At 37.3% G+C, this 16,602-nt stretch overlaps 1 protein-coding gene across 4 annotated transcripts in view; it reads right to left on the bottom strand.

Annotated features, from left to right (window-relative positions):
• Positions 1-16,602, bottom strand: part of MAN2A1 (mannosidase alpha class 2A member 1) — a 166,564-nt gene that overhangs the window by 32,507 nt on the left and 117,455 nt on the right. For all 4 annotated transcript variants that reach the window (XM_049647694.1, XM_049647695.1, XM_049647696.1 and 1 more), the window contains 2 exons: positions 15,816-15,938; positions 12,504-12,618 (listed from right to left, as the gene is read on the bottom strand). In XM_049647694.1, coding sequence (XP_049503651.1) covers positions 12,504-12,618; positions 15,816-15,938 — 238 coding nt within the window. The remainder of the gene's footprint in view (positions 1-12,503; positions 12,619-15,815; positions 15,939-16,602) is intronic.

Below are 16,602 nucleotides of genomic sequence, written 5' to 3'. Positions count from 1 at the left end.
GCTCCCTAAGGTGTGCCATTCCCAAAGAAGCTCACGGGATTGAGGGGAGAACTCTCTGGAAGGCACAGGTATAAACCCAGTGGTTTCAGTGGTCTGCACAATCTTTGCAGTATATGGCAGCAAAAGGTACTTTTACCAAAGTGGTTCCACCTGCGCATGAATGGCCAGGAATTTCTATGCCCCTCTGGGTTTTCTTCAATCCTGGGAATGAAAACAGCCCCTATTTAACAAGGGTAGTCCAAAGGGGTGGGGCTGGGGGATGCCATTCCCAGGTTTTGACAAAAAGAAGGAAGTACCTCCTTGCTGCTAACACCTTACACTCTGCCCCCTGGAAAGAGAGAATGGAGACTGTTTATCTTTCTTAACACAGGTAATGCCAGGTAAGAATAGAGCAAGTTGGGGCACCTGGTTGGCTCAGTTTGTTAAGCATCCTGCTTAGGCTCGGGTCATGATCTCATGGTTTGAGTTCGAGCCCAGTGTCGGACTCACTGCTGTCAGCGCAGAGCCCACTTTGGATCCTCTGTCTCCCTCACTCTTTGCCCCTCCCCACACTTATGGGCACATACATGCTCTTTCTCTCTCTCAAAAACAATAAACAAACAAAAAGAATAGAGCAAGTCCACGGGTGGAAAGCTGTAGTAGAGAAGCCGAAAGAGTCTTTCAGGACCCTGAAGTTTCTTTTCTTTTTTCCCCTCCCTAGTGCCTGTGACCTTCTTACAGATTGTTTTACACACCATCTTTGCATTCCAGGTGTTAACGACATCTTGGGAATGTAGTAGATGCAGAATCACCATTAAAGAGAATTTGTTAAGATGTGATAGGCAGTCCCTCATCATGTAGAAATCAGCTGACATAAGAGGAAAGCAAACTAGGCCATGGACAGAGTTTAGCCAGAAAGATAAGGGAATAAGTACTTTAATTTTGAGCAAACACATGCATGTTACAATGTAAACTCCTGAAGCACAGAGACTATGTCTTCCTTATCTTTATGCTCCCAGGTACACAGTAAGTGTTGCTGAGTGAAGGATAACAGCCATGTGCAAGAACCAGCCAACAATGACTGAATGCTTACTATGTACCATATACTTTACATGTGATAACTCATTCAATCCTGACCCTAAGCCTACTTGGAAATTCCTTGCTCCCGATCACAAGGTGGACAGAAGTGGTACTAAGCCTCTCAGCCACCATGTCTCACTGGCAAGCTCACCACTGGACAAAGTTGAAGTTGCTTTGGGACCAGATTAGAGCAGCTTTGCTGTGACTCTAAGTATAAAGGAGACCTCCAGATTATTTTTTAAGAAGGGGAGAGGGTACTGACCTGGGATCTGATATCCTGCAAGTGCCACCTGAGTAAAATAAATTAGTAACAGAATAATTAATACAAATAAAATAAAAAATAATGAAAATAGGGTGACAGCCTTGCCAGAATATAAAACTTCTTTAAAACCATCTAAAATCTTTTGTTAAATGTCATAGTCACTTTAGAGGCCAATAAAGTAACACATATTAATTAAAGACACTATGATCTCACTTATCTACCTAAGATAACACTAACGACAAGCCCAAGTGCATTCACTGTGCACTGCTGCCAATGGCAAAATCCTCGGAAAATACGCTGTATGCTCATCAACAGGCAAATGAATAACAAAACCCGAAAACTCATGTTAGGGAATGCTCTGTAGCAAACGGAAAGAATGAGGTGGCTCTCTGCCCGAGTATAGAAAGATCTGATGCGGAAAGTGAATGCTGCACTTGTACACTGCGATGAACTTCATGCTAAGAACAGACACAGTATTCTCTTTCTACAGGTGGGCAAATGTATGTGTGTGTGCTTGTATGCATGCATATGAGAGAGAGAGACAGAGAGTGTGTGCACATGCACAGGTATCTGGATTACCTCTCTTGAGTAGAGGATACGGGCCACACAAGATTCCAGAAATATTTCACCTGATACACTATAATGTGTGAAATTTTTGTGAAAAGAGTACGCGTATACATTACTTGTATACATAGAATTTTAAGCATTTTTATTTGTTTTAAATGTTTATTTATTTTTGAGAGACACATATAAAATAAAAATAATACAAAATAATAGAGATAGAGGACGAGCAGGGGAAGGGCAGAGAAAGAGGGAGATACAGAATCCAAAGCAGGTTGCAGGCTCCAAGCCAGCACAGAGCAAGACTTGGGGCTTGAACTCATGAACTATGAGATCATGACCTGAGCCAAAATCAGAGGCTTAACTGACTAAGTCACCCAGGTGCCCCTTAAGCATTTTTAAAAGATGATTATTTTCTAAGGGAGGGAAAAAGATGAAACTGAGTAGGCAAGGGGTCAAAGTAGGGAGGCATCACCTTTTGATTTTGTTGCTAAGCACCAGTCTTAACAAAACTGAGAAGGGTACTCCTTTCTGTGTGGATAGAAACACTGAAAGGCACCTCTGACACATCCTTTGTGGGTGAAAGAAGAGGTAGAAGGAAATGTCGCGGGGGTGGGGGGTAGAGGGGATAAGTGACTGAGAAATGCAGATGGTGAGCCTGGGGCCATAGCACCAGCAGCTGATGGCCTTTGGAGAATTCTAGGCCTAACTGTCTCACACAGTTTCCTCTCTTCACCATCAGATCAGTACAAAACCTATCTGGACAGGTGAAATTAACGTTGACCTGCAAAACCTCGGAGTTGGTCCAATCCTCTCCACCAACCCAATCACCTTATTCTAGCAATTTTGAAATGGAAAGTGTACCTTTCCAAGGTGTATACCTTAGAAATCGGACATCACTCACCATACTCCAGTGGTTATAGGAGTAGAAGGGAGCAGCCTGGTAGAAAGGGCAAAACAGAACCTGTCTCACACTTGGCAAGAATTCGGTATCTTCTTAGTGATGCTGAATGTGTGATTAGGACAAGTCCTTACATCAAGATGGAATAATAATGACCCACACCCATCTAAGAAAATGAAAAGTAAAGATGAGAACCCAGGAGAGGTATTTAACTGAATTTGACATAGATATGAAATCATACAAAATAAATCCTCAAAAAACGCATCTAAGTTTCAAAGAAGGTCTTCAGTGAGTATCCTTAAAATATAGGTTCTTGGGCACAAATGCAACCTTGTTATCAAATTGCTGCCCTCATTCCTTTTTCTTGAATCTGTGTCTGAGCAGAGGGGGTGACTAAGTTGTCACTTCATAGCCAAAGTAGGACAATGGTAACAATAATGACAGCTAACAAAAAAAGCTGCCATGAAAAACCAGGGCATATTTCCCCTCCAATTTTGGGATTATTTAGTATCTTTTTTCCTATATTTAAATCATCAAAAATATAAAAATGCCTTTCCCATTATGTATTTACTTTTGTGACATTGTTTTTGTGAACTTATCCAACTTAACCAGGAGCTGACACTCATGGTTATTAACACACACTGCTTAGTTCAAAACATAAACTTTAATGACAAGTCTTGCAACAATGATAAATTCAGTAGGTCAATATGGAGATGCTGTTTTCTAAAAAGTAAATATTATCATTTTTAAAAACCGTACTCACATTTGAAAGTACCAAGAATAAAAATGGTAATAACTCCCACAACTGGATGACCTTTTTCTCCATGTTGACTTATTCAACTTACCAGCCATTGTGAGATCTAATTTATCCTCTGAGGTACTTGCTGATTTCCAGGTCTGTAAATGTTCACATTGATTATTTCTCCACCAGTGAAAATTTTAACATCTGCTTTCATGAATATAAATTTGAGTAAATTCCATTCCAAGTCTTGAATTTAAGAAAATGGTGATGCACTACTTTGTTTTATTTCTAAAGCACTATATAAATAACTACTACTACTACTTATTGATCAACTTATTATGCGCTTGGCACTAGTCTACATATTTTATGCTTTTCATTTCAGAAATTCTCACAATGACACAAAAGTAAATGTATAACATGAAAGGTATATAGCATTTTGATTCCGTGGATTGCAAATTTTGGAATTTTGGTTAAAAATGACACCAATTAACTACAATATACTTGAAGACCTAATGACAGAAAGAATACACAATAAAACTGGAAGCTTTTTTTTTTTTTTTTTTTTTTCCCCACACACACATTAAGATAAAAAAATGAAAGTTTTTTTTTTTTTTTTTTTTTTTCCCTTAACCCACCCGAATTTTAAGAAATGAAAGTTTTTTTTTTTTTTTTTTTTTTTTTGAAGCTCTGTCTGGGAGGGAACACAACATCTACATCAGTAACATTTTTTTAAATCCCAAACAGGCAAGCTCTAACTAAAGCCCTTCCATAGGAGGTGAATAAAACAGCTCACAACACTGAAGCTTTCCTATTCCGTTCCCCATGATCCACACTTGGCCTGGTCTAGGACAAGTGAGGAAAGAATGCTGGAATAATCACAATGGTCCATTTGAATATCCTCCACACTGACAGCCACTCTGAACTTGCCTACTTCCTGTTCTCCTCGACTTGCTCCTTTCCAAGGCTCCATTAGGCAGGAAGCCTAGATTCTGTACACTCTCATTTCTCAAGCTGATCTTGCCGTTGAGGCAAGAGGTTCTTCCTTGTTTTTGTTTTTGTCTTTAAAACTACATTTTCACCATCCCTTCTCCCAACTTACCAAAAAAGAAGCAATAGCATAGCTCTCACTCACCCTAACTCCAGTGGGCACTGGACAGAGACAACGTGAAATACTGGTGTCTGGTTGAACTTCAATGGCTGAGTAACAAATATTTTTCCAAAACATGTGACTTTCAATTGTTTGCTTTCAACAAAATTGAAGGGGTATCTAATCAAGTTGCCAGGCAGATCATTAAAAATAATCAACTGAAACTTATGTTTGACATAGACCACTCTGTGATTTATGGAATCTAACTCATAAAGAGTTCAAAGGACTGAATGGCATTCCTATAATAAGATTCCTTCTATTGCCACCTACTTATTTATGGTAGTAACATCATTCCTTTGCCCTACACTTATAAAAATAAAAATTAGGGGGCGCCTGGGTGGCTCAGTCGGTTAAGCGTCCGACTTCGGCTCAGGTCATGATCTCGCGGTCCGCGAGTTCGAGCCCCGCATCGGGCTCTGTGCTGACAGCTCAGAGCCTGGAGCCTGTTTCAGATTCTGTGTCTCCCTCTCTCTCTGACCCTCCCCCGTTCATGCTGGGTCTCTCTCTGTCTCAAAAATAAATAAACGTTAAAAAAATAAAAAATTAAAAAAAAATTAGTAAAAAAATCGATGCTGAAACCTATCTCATTCTGGCAATACATAACATTCACCAATGGACACATGAATATATGGGGATACAAAATGTATAATTTATCCCACTGAAAGGCTTCCATTAAAGTTCATGAAACAAATGACAAAATTGGTAATATATAGAGATTGTTTTTGATCAACTGTATACTATTAATAATTTTTACAACTCAATGCACATCATATTTAATACTTTTAGGATAACAGAAATCTTAAATTTAAATATATAGACACATATATACATACATATTTCTTTTATAAGAGTAATGAAAGGTTAACCAATAACAACACTCAAGCATAAGAATATTCCTTTAAGCTAAAATTCTGTGAGGAAGTAGAATAGAAATATGAGTTCAAGGAGAAAATAAGGATAAATAATAAAATAAATAAAATAAAATAAATAAATAAATAAATAAATAAATAAAATAAAATAATAAAAAAAAATAAGGAAAATAAATTTGACTTTAAAAGATGGTCTTGGGGAGCCTGGGTGGCTCCGTTGGTTAAGTCTTGATTTCAGCTCAGGCCATGATCTCACCATCATGAAATCAAGCCTCATGTAGGGCTCTGTGCTGAGGGTAGAGCCTGCTTAAGATTCTCTCTCTCTCTCTCTCTCTCTCTCTCTCTCTTTCCCTTTCCCCTGCTTGTGCTCTCTCTCTCTCTCTCTCAAATAAAAAACTTAAAAAAAAAAAGATCTTATTCAGGCCTTTTTAAAAATGCATGATTTGGTATCAAATTGCTACTCACTGGATATGTTTATTTTTAAATGTCAATATTGATTATATTCCAGGAAAAACATCCTTTGCAATTTTTTAAATGTATAAAGAAAAACTAGATATCAGCTTAAATATACGTAATACAGAGATTTAAAAAAAAAATTTTTAATGTTTATTTTTTTGAGACAGAGAGAGACAGAGTATGAATGGGGGAGGAGCAGAGAGAGAGGGAGACATAGAATCTGAAGCAGGCTTCAGGCTCTGAGCTGTCAACACAGAGCCAGACGTGGGGCTTGAACCCACGAACAATGAGATCATGATCTGAGCCAAAGTCAGGTGCTTAACCTACTGAGTCACCCAGGTGCCCCAAGATTTTCAAATTCTTACAGGAACAAGGGTGTCTGATTGAAACAATCCCACCTCACACTTTGTAATGTTCTTTTACTCCTTTCTGCCTATTTAAGTGACATTTCTCCAAGATCTGGCATCTCAACAACTCGCTTTCTTTATCAATTCTTCCCCAACACCCCCAACCCTCAATGGATACTCTCTATTGTAACACTTACGCCTTTACTCATCTGGCCTGCACATCCTCTTCAGGAGATATAATACTTAGTAGGTGCCAGGCTTTATGTATATTAACTCAGTTAATCCTCCAACACTCCTATGAGGTAGACTCTATTATTGCTACCATTTTCAAGATGCCAAAACCAAGGACTGTAAAAACCTGCACAAGGTCAAACAGCTGGTAAGCAGCGGAACTGGGATGGGAGCTGGAAATGACACATAGGTGTGTTGACTCTGGAGTCTGAGCTCTTAACCATCACACCTCTCCTACGTTTCCCATCGCCACACCCTTGATCTGAGTTTAGTACGACACATATTTGTGGGGGATGATGCTTCCCTGCTAAGAAGCTATGGCTTCAACACAGCAGCTGCTGTCAAACAGCCCCCAAGATAACCTCTGAGTTCTGAATTTGTGTAACCAGAATGTGCTTATAGTCCCTTAAAATAACCTTCTCTTTCATGCCTGTAGGGAATAATCAGATTCGACACATAGCTACTTATTTCAATTTTTAAAAGTTCCAATTAACAGAAAAAAAATCTTTAGCAGTCAATTGCACATTATGGTATTCCAGAAATGTTTTAATTACCTAAGTCTGCCTAGCCATAACTTACTTAATGTTTTTTACTCTTAAATCAAACTAAATATGGAACATAGTCCTGGGGAAAAAAATATGAGAGATTGATTGCAAACCATTTTAATATCCTCATGAATCTTTTTATGGAAATAAAAACAACTTCAGTGAAGCTCTGAGACCTTGTTTACAAGTAGGAGGACTCCAGGGATAGGAGGCCCAGATTCAAACATCCTTAGAAGATGAATTTAGGAGCAGGGAGTTATGAACAAGAGAGACTTTATGTGATACCAAGTTTTGTGAAGACTCCTTAATAGTTACACCTACTTGACCATGTTGTCTTTCTATAATTTAAGAAATTGAGTGCATGAGAAATTAAAGGACAAACTCAAGGTCACCCTAGTTGGCTTAAAGGTACAAGTAAAGATTCAGATCTCTAATTCCCAAGGTGATTCTCTTATGTGTTTAACTAGATGAAGTTCACTTTGACTCTCTAAAAGTCAAGGGTCATGTTATGACTCCATTTCGGCTGTATATTCAAAACAGAAAAACTAAGCAACCTCTTTGTGATTGCTAAATGTGCCCAGGCAAGGAAATTATTCAGTCATTTCAGCCAAAGGAAAGACTTTTCTTCCATACTTCTTGATGGCAGTTCATTACATTTTACCTCCAGGCTACTTGCTTTCTTTTAGTAAGATCCATTACATATAGTACTTTTATAATATGTTGGTGGAAAATAGGCCAGAGTATTGCATTTATGATATTTCTCCTAAGGGTTGAAACATGGTTTAAACACATACTCATTCACTCACAAACACCTGCCTAGGAGAACGTAGTCCCTGGGGGGGAAAGCTTGGAGGTATATATTGTAACAGATCTGGAACCTGAACGTTGTGCTAGTGAAAATGTACGTGACACATTGGTAACCCATAATTCTTCAAAGTAGCTGTTGATGTCAGAAAACTAGGGCACCAAAGTCTAATAATTACAGCTCTGAAGACAAATGAAGCCACAGCTAGCAAATGTCACTTATTGATCATTATGCCACTGCAAGGTATGTGCTTATTGTGATGGCACAATATCAAATATAACATGAGGGGATACAGGGACTTCTGCTTGTATCACATTCTATCTTCCATTTCAAGATAAACAAAAAAAGCTAAAGTAGTCTATTTAGTAACACTTAAAGTTTCAATTGAATGGAAGATGATTATAGTACAAGAAAAATTAATCCTCACTTCTCCCATATTTTCCTCCAGAAAAATGTTATTTTCTACCAACTAAATAATCTTTGGGGGGGGGGGGGAAAGGCTCCAAAAGGGCATTTCATTAAATTATGGGTGCTACCAAATGGATTTCTTACTTAACCTGATAAAAGGCAAAGCATTATGTTTCATCAGCAATCTCTCAAATCTCTCTGATCTTGTAGAGCTTTTAACGCTAGTGAGCACAAGATTTCCTCTAATTTATTATTTCTTGAACCTTTTTGAATGTAATGTCTGAACAATAATGAAAAGAAACACACCGTGTTTTTCAACAGTTTAAATGATGTTAAGAGAGAACTTTAAGCTGCACGGTACCTCCTACCATTTTCAGAACCTGGAGAGAACGCAAATAGAGAAACTAAAACTTAAATATAAAACCAAGAAAAGAAACAAAGTGGGTTGAACCCATGCCTCCCAACTCAGTTTGTTGTAAAATCAGTAATGACCACATGGTTTTTACAATTTGGAAAAGTGCTGTTTGATTTATTCCTCATTTTATTTTCTCTTAAAGCTTAATTTGGGCCAAAAGTTCCTTTGAGGAGAAAAGGGTCAAAGAGCAACTAAAACAGAGATTGAGGAATTTAAGGATATTTTATCAGGATTGCATTACTTTAGTTTTTTAAAAGAATATTTCAAATAAACCAAATTTGAAGGATTTAATACAAATAGACATTCAATAAAGATAGATAATTCATAATATCAACTCTTTGTTTCTTTACACTTATTGCTGAGAATAAAATCTTCTGCATAATTAATGGTTTAGTAACCTAACACAATTATAGTATCTAATCATAAAATATTAATAGTTTCTCTCCCCCAAACCCCATTTTTTTTTTCTGGCTCATAAATTTGGTACTAACAACAAACAGGCTCTATTCATTAATACTCATCCAAATAAACTACATCTGGTCAGTTTAATGGGGGCAAAATTAGCATATATCCAAAGATAGATTAATGAGTTAAACTTGAAAGTAGGTATTTTTGTTATTTTAAGAAATATTAAACAAAAGCTGACCTACAAAAGTATGGAAATTGGCTGACGTTTTCTTTGCACGTATTTTGATCAATCACCCAGGCGCTGTGAGGCCAAAGTTCAAAACACCAAAGAACTTTCAAGTATTTCTTAGTATTGCTGCTTTGGTGTGGCATTACCAGACCCCTTTCAGGCACTTTGAACTCCCTAAGATCCAAACACCCTGAAGACTTCACATCTCTTCCTTAGGTTTCGATTAGTGATTTAATTAAAACCCAATGAGCCAGGATGCCAACAACCCGACCCTTCACACAAAGGACAGACGACGTGGGTCAAGAAGGCCACTGAAAAAAGGCTCTCTCCACACCTAGGCTTATTTTTTTTTCCAAGAAGGAGATTTGTTGAGAGAGGCTGAGATACGGACATTAGAAGGATGTATATTTTGGATGAAAGCCTTTCAGGTGAGCTGGTATCTTCATCTCCCACCAAGTACTTTCATGTTGGGAAAAAAAAAATAAATGCTCTGGGCTTGAGAGAGCAAAAAGAAAGATTGCTATGTCACTTCGAATAGTTACATACGCTGGTTTCAGGTTCAATCCAGGCAAGAACAGTAAAACTCATCTGGAAAAGCACTCTAAGTTAACTTCACATTATACCTAACGTATTTATCTGTCATTTCCCACAAACTTCTGAAGCTTTCTGCTCTCAAGCTACAAAAATCTAATACAAATGCTTCAGCCTGTTTATTCCACCCACTGTCACATCCAGAGGCAATCTGAGGTCTGTGTTCTTATTTTTTTTTTATTTTTTGTTATGTTAATATTCCAAGTGCCCAGTTGAGAAAAACTTCTGTTTCTTAACTGACTAATCAGAGAGCCGGCACTGTCACCTTGGAGGGCTGGGAATCAGCTAAATCTTGGTGGTTCCTGGTTCTGCTAAGGGGCTATGAATCAGCCGCCACTGGGCATTTTGGACTACTCAGGAGGGGAGAAAGGAAGAGGAGAAAAGAAGGGGATTTAGGGTCTGATAAATACATGTTTGTTGGAATGAGTAAACAGAAAAGTCAGAGCCTATTAATTTCCAAATCAACCACTGGGATATGATGGCAAACTAAGCTTATGGTCTCAGTCGCCAAAGAGGGCCCTTTAATTTACAGAAACCATCCTCTGTGATGAAATCTAGATCCCCTGGACAACCTGCAAAAACTGTGAAGCTGCAGTGATGGTGACTGACTCAATTAAAGAAAAGCAAAAGCAATTAGGCAAATATACTTGATTGAGAAGTTGGAATTCTCTGGTGAGCTGCTTCAGCATTAACTCTGAGACACAGCTATCCCTAAGTATTAACTGATGAAAACCAGTGCTGAACCACACTTGATAAACAGGTCTGTGCCACAGTGGGTGCCATGTTGTACTCAAGGAAGACATTTTCCATTAAAAGCAACAGTTGTAAGCAAATCTAAAAGCAGATAAGCGGATCTTCTGTGTGATGATGCCATTTTCTACCCATACAATGACACCTTTGGTCATAGCTGAAAGTGTAATTTTAGAGCTCTCAGAGATGTTGAACAATAGCTTATGCAAGAGTACAGTTGCCTTTGGGGCACCTGGTGGCTCAGTCGGTTAAGCCTCTGACTTCAGCTCGGGTCATGATCTCATGGTTTGTGGGTTCAAGCCCTGTGTCAGGCTCTGTGCTGACAGTTGGAGCCTGAAGCCTGCTTCAGATTCTGTGTCTCCCTCTCCACCTCTCCCCTGCTCATGCTCATTCTCTCTCTCTCTCTCTCTCTCAAAAATAAATAAGCACTAAAAAAAATTGTTTTTAAGAGTAGAAAGGGATGGGGCAAAAAGACTGTGACTTACTAGAGAGCTGAGAAAACTCAATAAAAGATTACTTCAGAACTATGAACTTTCTTACAGGTAGCAAAGTAAACATTCCCTGAACAAAGTACCCTTTGCTTCCCCACACTATCTAAAAAGTAAACAGTGCCTGTCCATATATTTTATCATTAGCTTTAAAATGCTTTATTATTTACTGGTATAAAGACTCAGGGAGGGGTGCCTGGGCAGCTCAGTTGGTTAAGCATCTGACTTCTTCTGCTCAGGTCATGATCTCACTGTTCCTGAGTTCGAGCCCCACATCAGGCTCTGGGCTGACAGCTCAGAGCCTGGAGCCTGCTTCAGATTCTGTGTCTCCTCTCTCTCTGCCTGTCCTCCGCTCATACTCTCTTTCTCAAAAAATATAAATAAACATTAAAAAAAAAAAGATTCAGGGAAACAATTTTTCCTTTCCTAACTTTTTCAGCATAGCTAATAGCAAAGAAACACCTAAAGTGGCATTTTTATGAGGTCCTTTTCTAAGACAGTTGATACCATGGTTAGTGGTCTGGTTATTAGGATTACATTTGTGGTTAGAAAAGTACTCCATTCTAAAACTGGTGAATTCAACATCAACCAACATAAATGTGCAACTCTTACTGAGATTATCTGGGAATCATAGCTACACCCAAATCCTAGGGAAGGACCAGTGCCAACGCCCGTGTTTAAGTCCCTAAAAGGATTAGAAGTCCACTTACTATTGCTTGGTTGATAAAGATGCTATTCAGTACTGTCCTAAAAGCAATAAACAATTGCCTGATTTTATACTCTACCAGCTAAAGAGTTGTGAATAAAAAGAACTAGTAATGAACATTTTTCTTAAAAGAAAGTTAAATTCCAGTAATACTTGGTATTGCGATACCTTCCATATTTAAGGCAGGCCATATGTGGGGTGTGTGTGTATGTCAGAGGCAGTCAGTGATCCACTAACTGAAAGCCATATTTGATATAATTTCCATTTTGTAAAATAAAATAAAAATAACATTTTTTAGATCTTAGAAATAAAGTTTCCAATTAATGAACTCATGACTGGGACACATATTATGATAGAAAAGATACACAGGAAAAAAGAATATGTAGATGCAGAGAGTTAAAAGATTTACCATTTTTGATTATCAAAGGGAAGTATTATATTTTTAAAACACACAATAAGAATGATGGCAAATTTAGAAAGATTATCATATCTTCAGAAACCACTTGCTAATTGATTAAAAATGACAAACAAAACTCAAGAACCAGTATACATGTTTCACAATTGTGCTTCTCTGTTTTCTTACCCTGTATGTTGTATAGTCGGACTCTATGGGTAACACGTTCAAAAAAGCAAGTCACGTCCGAATAAAACCTTCCATGTTGCACTCTGACAAAGGGTAGTGTTGTGTAAACATAAGGCTGAGGAGGAAATGACATTTTTAAGAAAAAATTTTGGCTTTTAACTTTTCGAAGAAATGTTTATTATAATTTCCAAAATGGCAAATACTTAACCCCTGATAATCTGCAATTTCAAGTGAAAACCAAACCTTACAAGGTATCAGAATATGCACATACTATAAAAATTTACGATAAGGTTTTTCCTTACATAAAAAGTACTAAAAACAGAAAATAATAAAAATGTTTACAACCTGATTGGCCTAGATGATCTACAAACATTCCCTCCCAGCTATAAAAATTTCTAATTAAAATCCTTCTATATTGTCCATTGGTGATTTATTAGAAATACCACTCATTCTACAGCACTGACATTTTCCCAGGCAAACATTTATTAGAACCATGGCCCCTAATGTTCAGGGGTCAGGACAGGTGGTAAGGATGGCCACAGGGAGTCATCTAAGCAAACAGAAAGCAGGATTCACAAACACCATGTAATCACAGTTAGGTTTACTACTCTATAAAACATACTGCCCTTTCACTAGGAAAAGCTAGCAGAATATAACGCAAATTTACAAACTTGAAAAAACTATGGCAACTACTGGTTTAGTTTTCATTATTTAGAATCTAGTGTCAAGAAAAAACTGGGAATAAACAAGTAACTTCGGTGACATAGGAACAAATGGAAAGCATTTATAAAGAATTCTAATTTCTGGAGCACTACAGGCTATACAAGCTCAACAAGGTCATGAAGAGTGAGGCTTACAATATGAGCTACCTAAGCAGCATCAGATTTTCAGGACAGTGCAATTTTCTTCCAAATGTACCTCTCTGGCTACAGAAAAATATTTTGAAATTAATACAATGCTTTAGCATTCACAAAGTTCTTGGACCTAATTTTCCCATATACCTAGAAAGTAATGGAAGCAGAGGAAACCTGGCACGGGGATTTCTGGGCTCCTGCCTTTTTCTGATGCACCCTGCTGCCTCCTTGCTGGTGTTCTTTTATTTTCTCTTTGTAAACATACAATAATTCCCTTGGTCTTTTTATTTAATATTAGAGCTATTTAAAGAGAGAATAATGTTAAATAAATTAGTCCCTATTGGCCATATATAATATTCTGTAAGTACAGCTACTTTCCTTTTTTAAGCATAAGAACAGTCAATAAAAACAAAATTCCTGTCCAATGACAAAAGCGATCAAGAGAAAACACACTGACACAGCTCCTACTTAGGCTCCACTGCCCATCCTGGAACAGCTACTATGAGCTATGGTTTACCTTTAATTCCTCACTGATTTAAAAAAAATCAAAACAAACAACAAACAACTAGAATCCTTCAGGTTGCCAGCGCTACCCTATAAAATCTATTATTTGATGTTGGTTAGCAGGCTCTTCTAAACTGTACAAAAACAAACAAAAACAAATTAAAATAAATAAATTGTGCAACAATTTTTGCAGGAGATAGGTCTCTACACAACAAAATATGGAGAATCTTTAACTTATCATGAAGTGGAGAAAACCTGTAGAAGTAGAAAAGCAAAAAACAAACAAAAAAAGATGCTGTAAAGAAAAAAAATACAGGACTACCCCAAAATTAAAAAAACTATAACAACACAAAATAATTAAGTTCAATGACACACTGATGAAAAATTTTGCAATAAATAGGAAGAAGGATTAACTTTTACCATATATAAAGGTGCTTACGTAGGCGCCTGAGTGGCTCAGTTGGTTAAGCAGCTGACTCTTGGTCTCGGCTCAGGTCATGATCTCACGGTTCGTGAGCTCGAGCCCCACATCAGGCTCTGCACTGACGGCATGGAGCCTGTTTGGGATTCTCTCTCTCTCCCTCTCTCTCTGTCCCTCTCCCACTCTCTCTCAAAATAAATAAATAAACTTAAAAATAAAAAAAGAATGCTTACAGATCCTTAAGTCATACCAGTAGAACAATGGTCCAAAACTTACATAGGGAGTCACAAAAGAGATATGAGAGACAAATATATAACGTTTAGCCTTCCTAATAACCATAAAATCTCATCAGTGAAATATTTTTTACCTATTACTGTACATAAAGCTTTTAAATGGCTGATTCTCAGTGCTTGGCATGGTATATTAGAGTTACTCTCAAAAACGCTGGTGGGAGTGAATATTTACGCAGTCTTTGTAGGGGACAGAGAAGTGGTACATATCAAGTCTTAAAGGCCTCATCCACTGACACAAAATGACTCTTCCAGAAAGTTATTCTCAGGAAATAATCAACACTGCATAAAAAGAATGTTACAAAGAAGGCTTATCACAATGCCACAGTAGTGAAGTACTGAGAGAAAATCTGCATATGCAACAGCAGGAAATTCCTTTTTGTCATATATGTATACACACACACACACACACACACGTGTGTGTGTGTGTGTGTGTGTGTGTGTGTGTGTGTAAGAACATTTAAGTTCTACTCTCAGCATATTACACAATACAGTATTATGTACTATACTGACCATGTTAGACATTATACCCTCAGACTTTAATCATCTTATATCTCTAAGTTTTTAATCACAACAGTACATATTAAAATTGTTTTCAAAGAACATACCGTCAGATTGTGAGCACTATGACAATGAAAAATAAAATATGTACATGTAGTAAGACCACACTTGAAAATGGGGGAGAAAGGGATGTGCATAAGACAATAAAAAACACATCAAAATGTTGGCCCTGGTTTGCACGGCCTTGGGAATAGTTGGTAAATTTTACTGTTCTCTTCAGTTCTCTGTGTTTTCAAAAATGTGTCAAAATTTGCATATATTACCTTTACAGTCAAGGATAGGGGAATTTTTTTGTTTTTGTTTTTTAAAGTGCTAACAGTTACGGATATAAATGGCCAGGGGGCAATTTACTTTTCCTGTATGGCTAGATAATTGGTCTCTGGATATATACCATTCCACTTATGTATATACCAGTATAAGAGCACTTGAACCCTAAATCAAATGTAACTTCTATGCATGCAGAACAACTGTTCATTGTAGCATCTTCATGGATTCCAACCCTGCAAAAATTATTTGTTTGCCTAACATTCGACTACAAATTACCAAATGTCAGTAACAAAATATCATAGTGGAACCAACTCATCTATGCCTAATAGATGACAAGATAATGAGATGCACTTATTTTTTTCTTCATTATTCTTTCAATCAGTGCTTGTTCACTGCTCAGCTCATTGGCACTTACCTTGGCTTCCCCATCAGGTAAGAAGAGGTAGGCACCACTTTTATCCTTTTTACTCGTCGTTCCATACCATGAAAATTGTACTTTTACTTCATGACGCTTACCATCTTCTTTATTTATCATTTCCTAAGGATAAAAAAAATGTTTAAAGGCAACTCACTATGAAGATATTAATGATGTTGTATTTGGTTCCATGTGTAGGTTGATTAAAAACAAAACAAAAAAACCTCAGGATAGACTGAAAAATGCTAATAGACTCTAATGTTATAATTCTTGGAGGAACAACCAAAATTTTATACTTAAAAGTATACTTTTATATTTTATACTTAGAATTTAAAACTTTCACAATAGAAACAAAAAGTCAGAACTCCCTTCCTCAAGGAAGAAAGAGATACACAAAGAGATCTGGACCAGTGTTTCTCAAACTTTCTGCACAAAGGAACAGGCTTATTTTTTATCTCCAATATGCATGGACCAATATTTTTGTGGGGTACGATAAAAGTGAATTACTACAAAAATTGCATTTAAAGTGACATACCAAACATACACTTGCATTTTTTTATTATTACATTCAACAGGCATAAATTTACTGTGCCACAGTGCTTTCGAAGTTTCCACAAACATTTCTAAACAGTTACAGCCTCTATACTTATCTTGTGGACCAGTAACAAACAATTCACAAATCAGCACCACCCACAGACCACACCCTTTAGGAACTAGTGGCCACAGTGGAACACAAAAATAAGATATATATTGCTCATGCATCCTTTTCCCCAAGAGTGTTTGGGTC

The sequence above is a fragment of the Panthera uncia genome (assembly GCF_023721935.1).
Source record: "Panthera uncia isolate 11264 chromosome A1 unlocalized genomic scaffold, Puncia_PCG_1.0 HiC_scaffold_17, whole genome shotgun sequence".
Lineage (NCBI taxonomy): Eukaryota > Metazoa > Chordata > Mammalia > Carnivora > Felidae > Panthera > Panthera uncia.
This window is presented reverse-complemented; position numbering and strand designations above follow the sequence as displayed.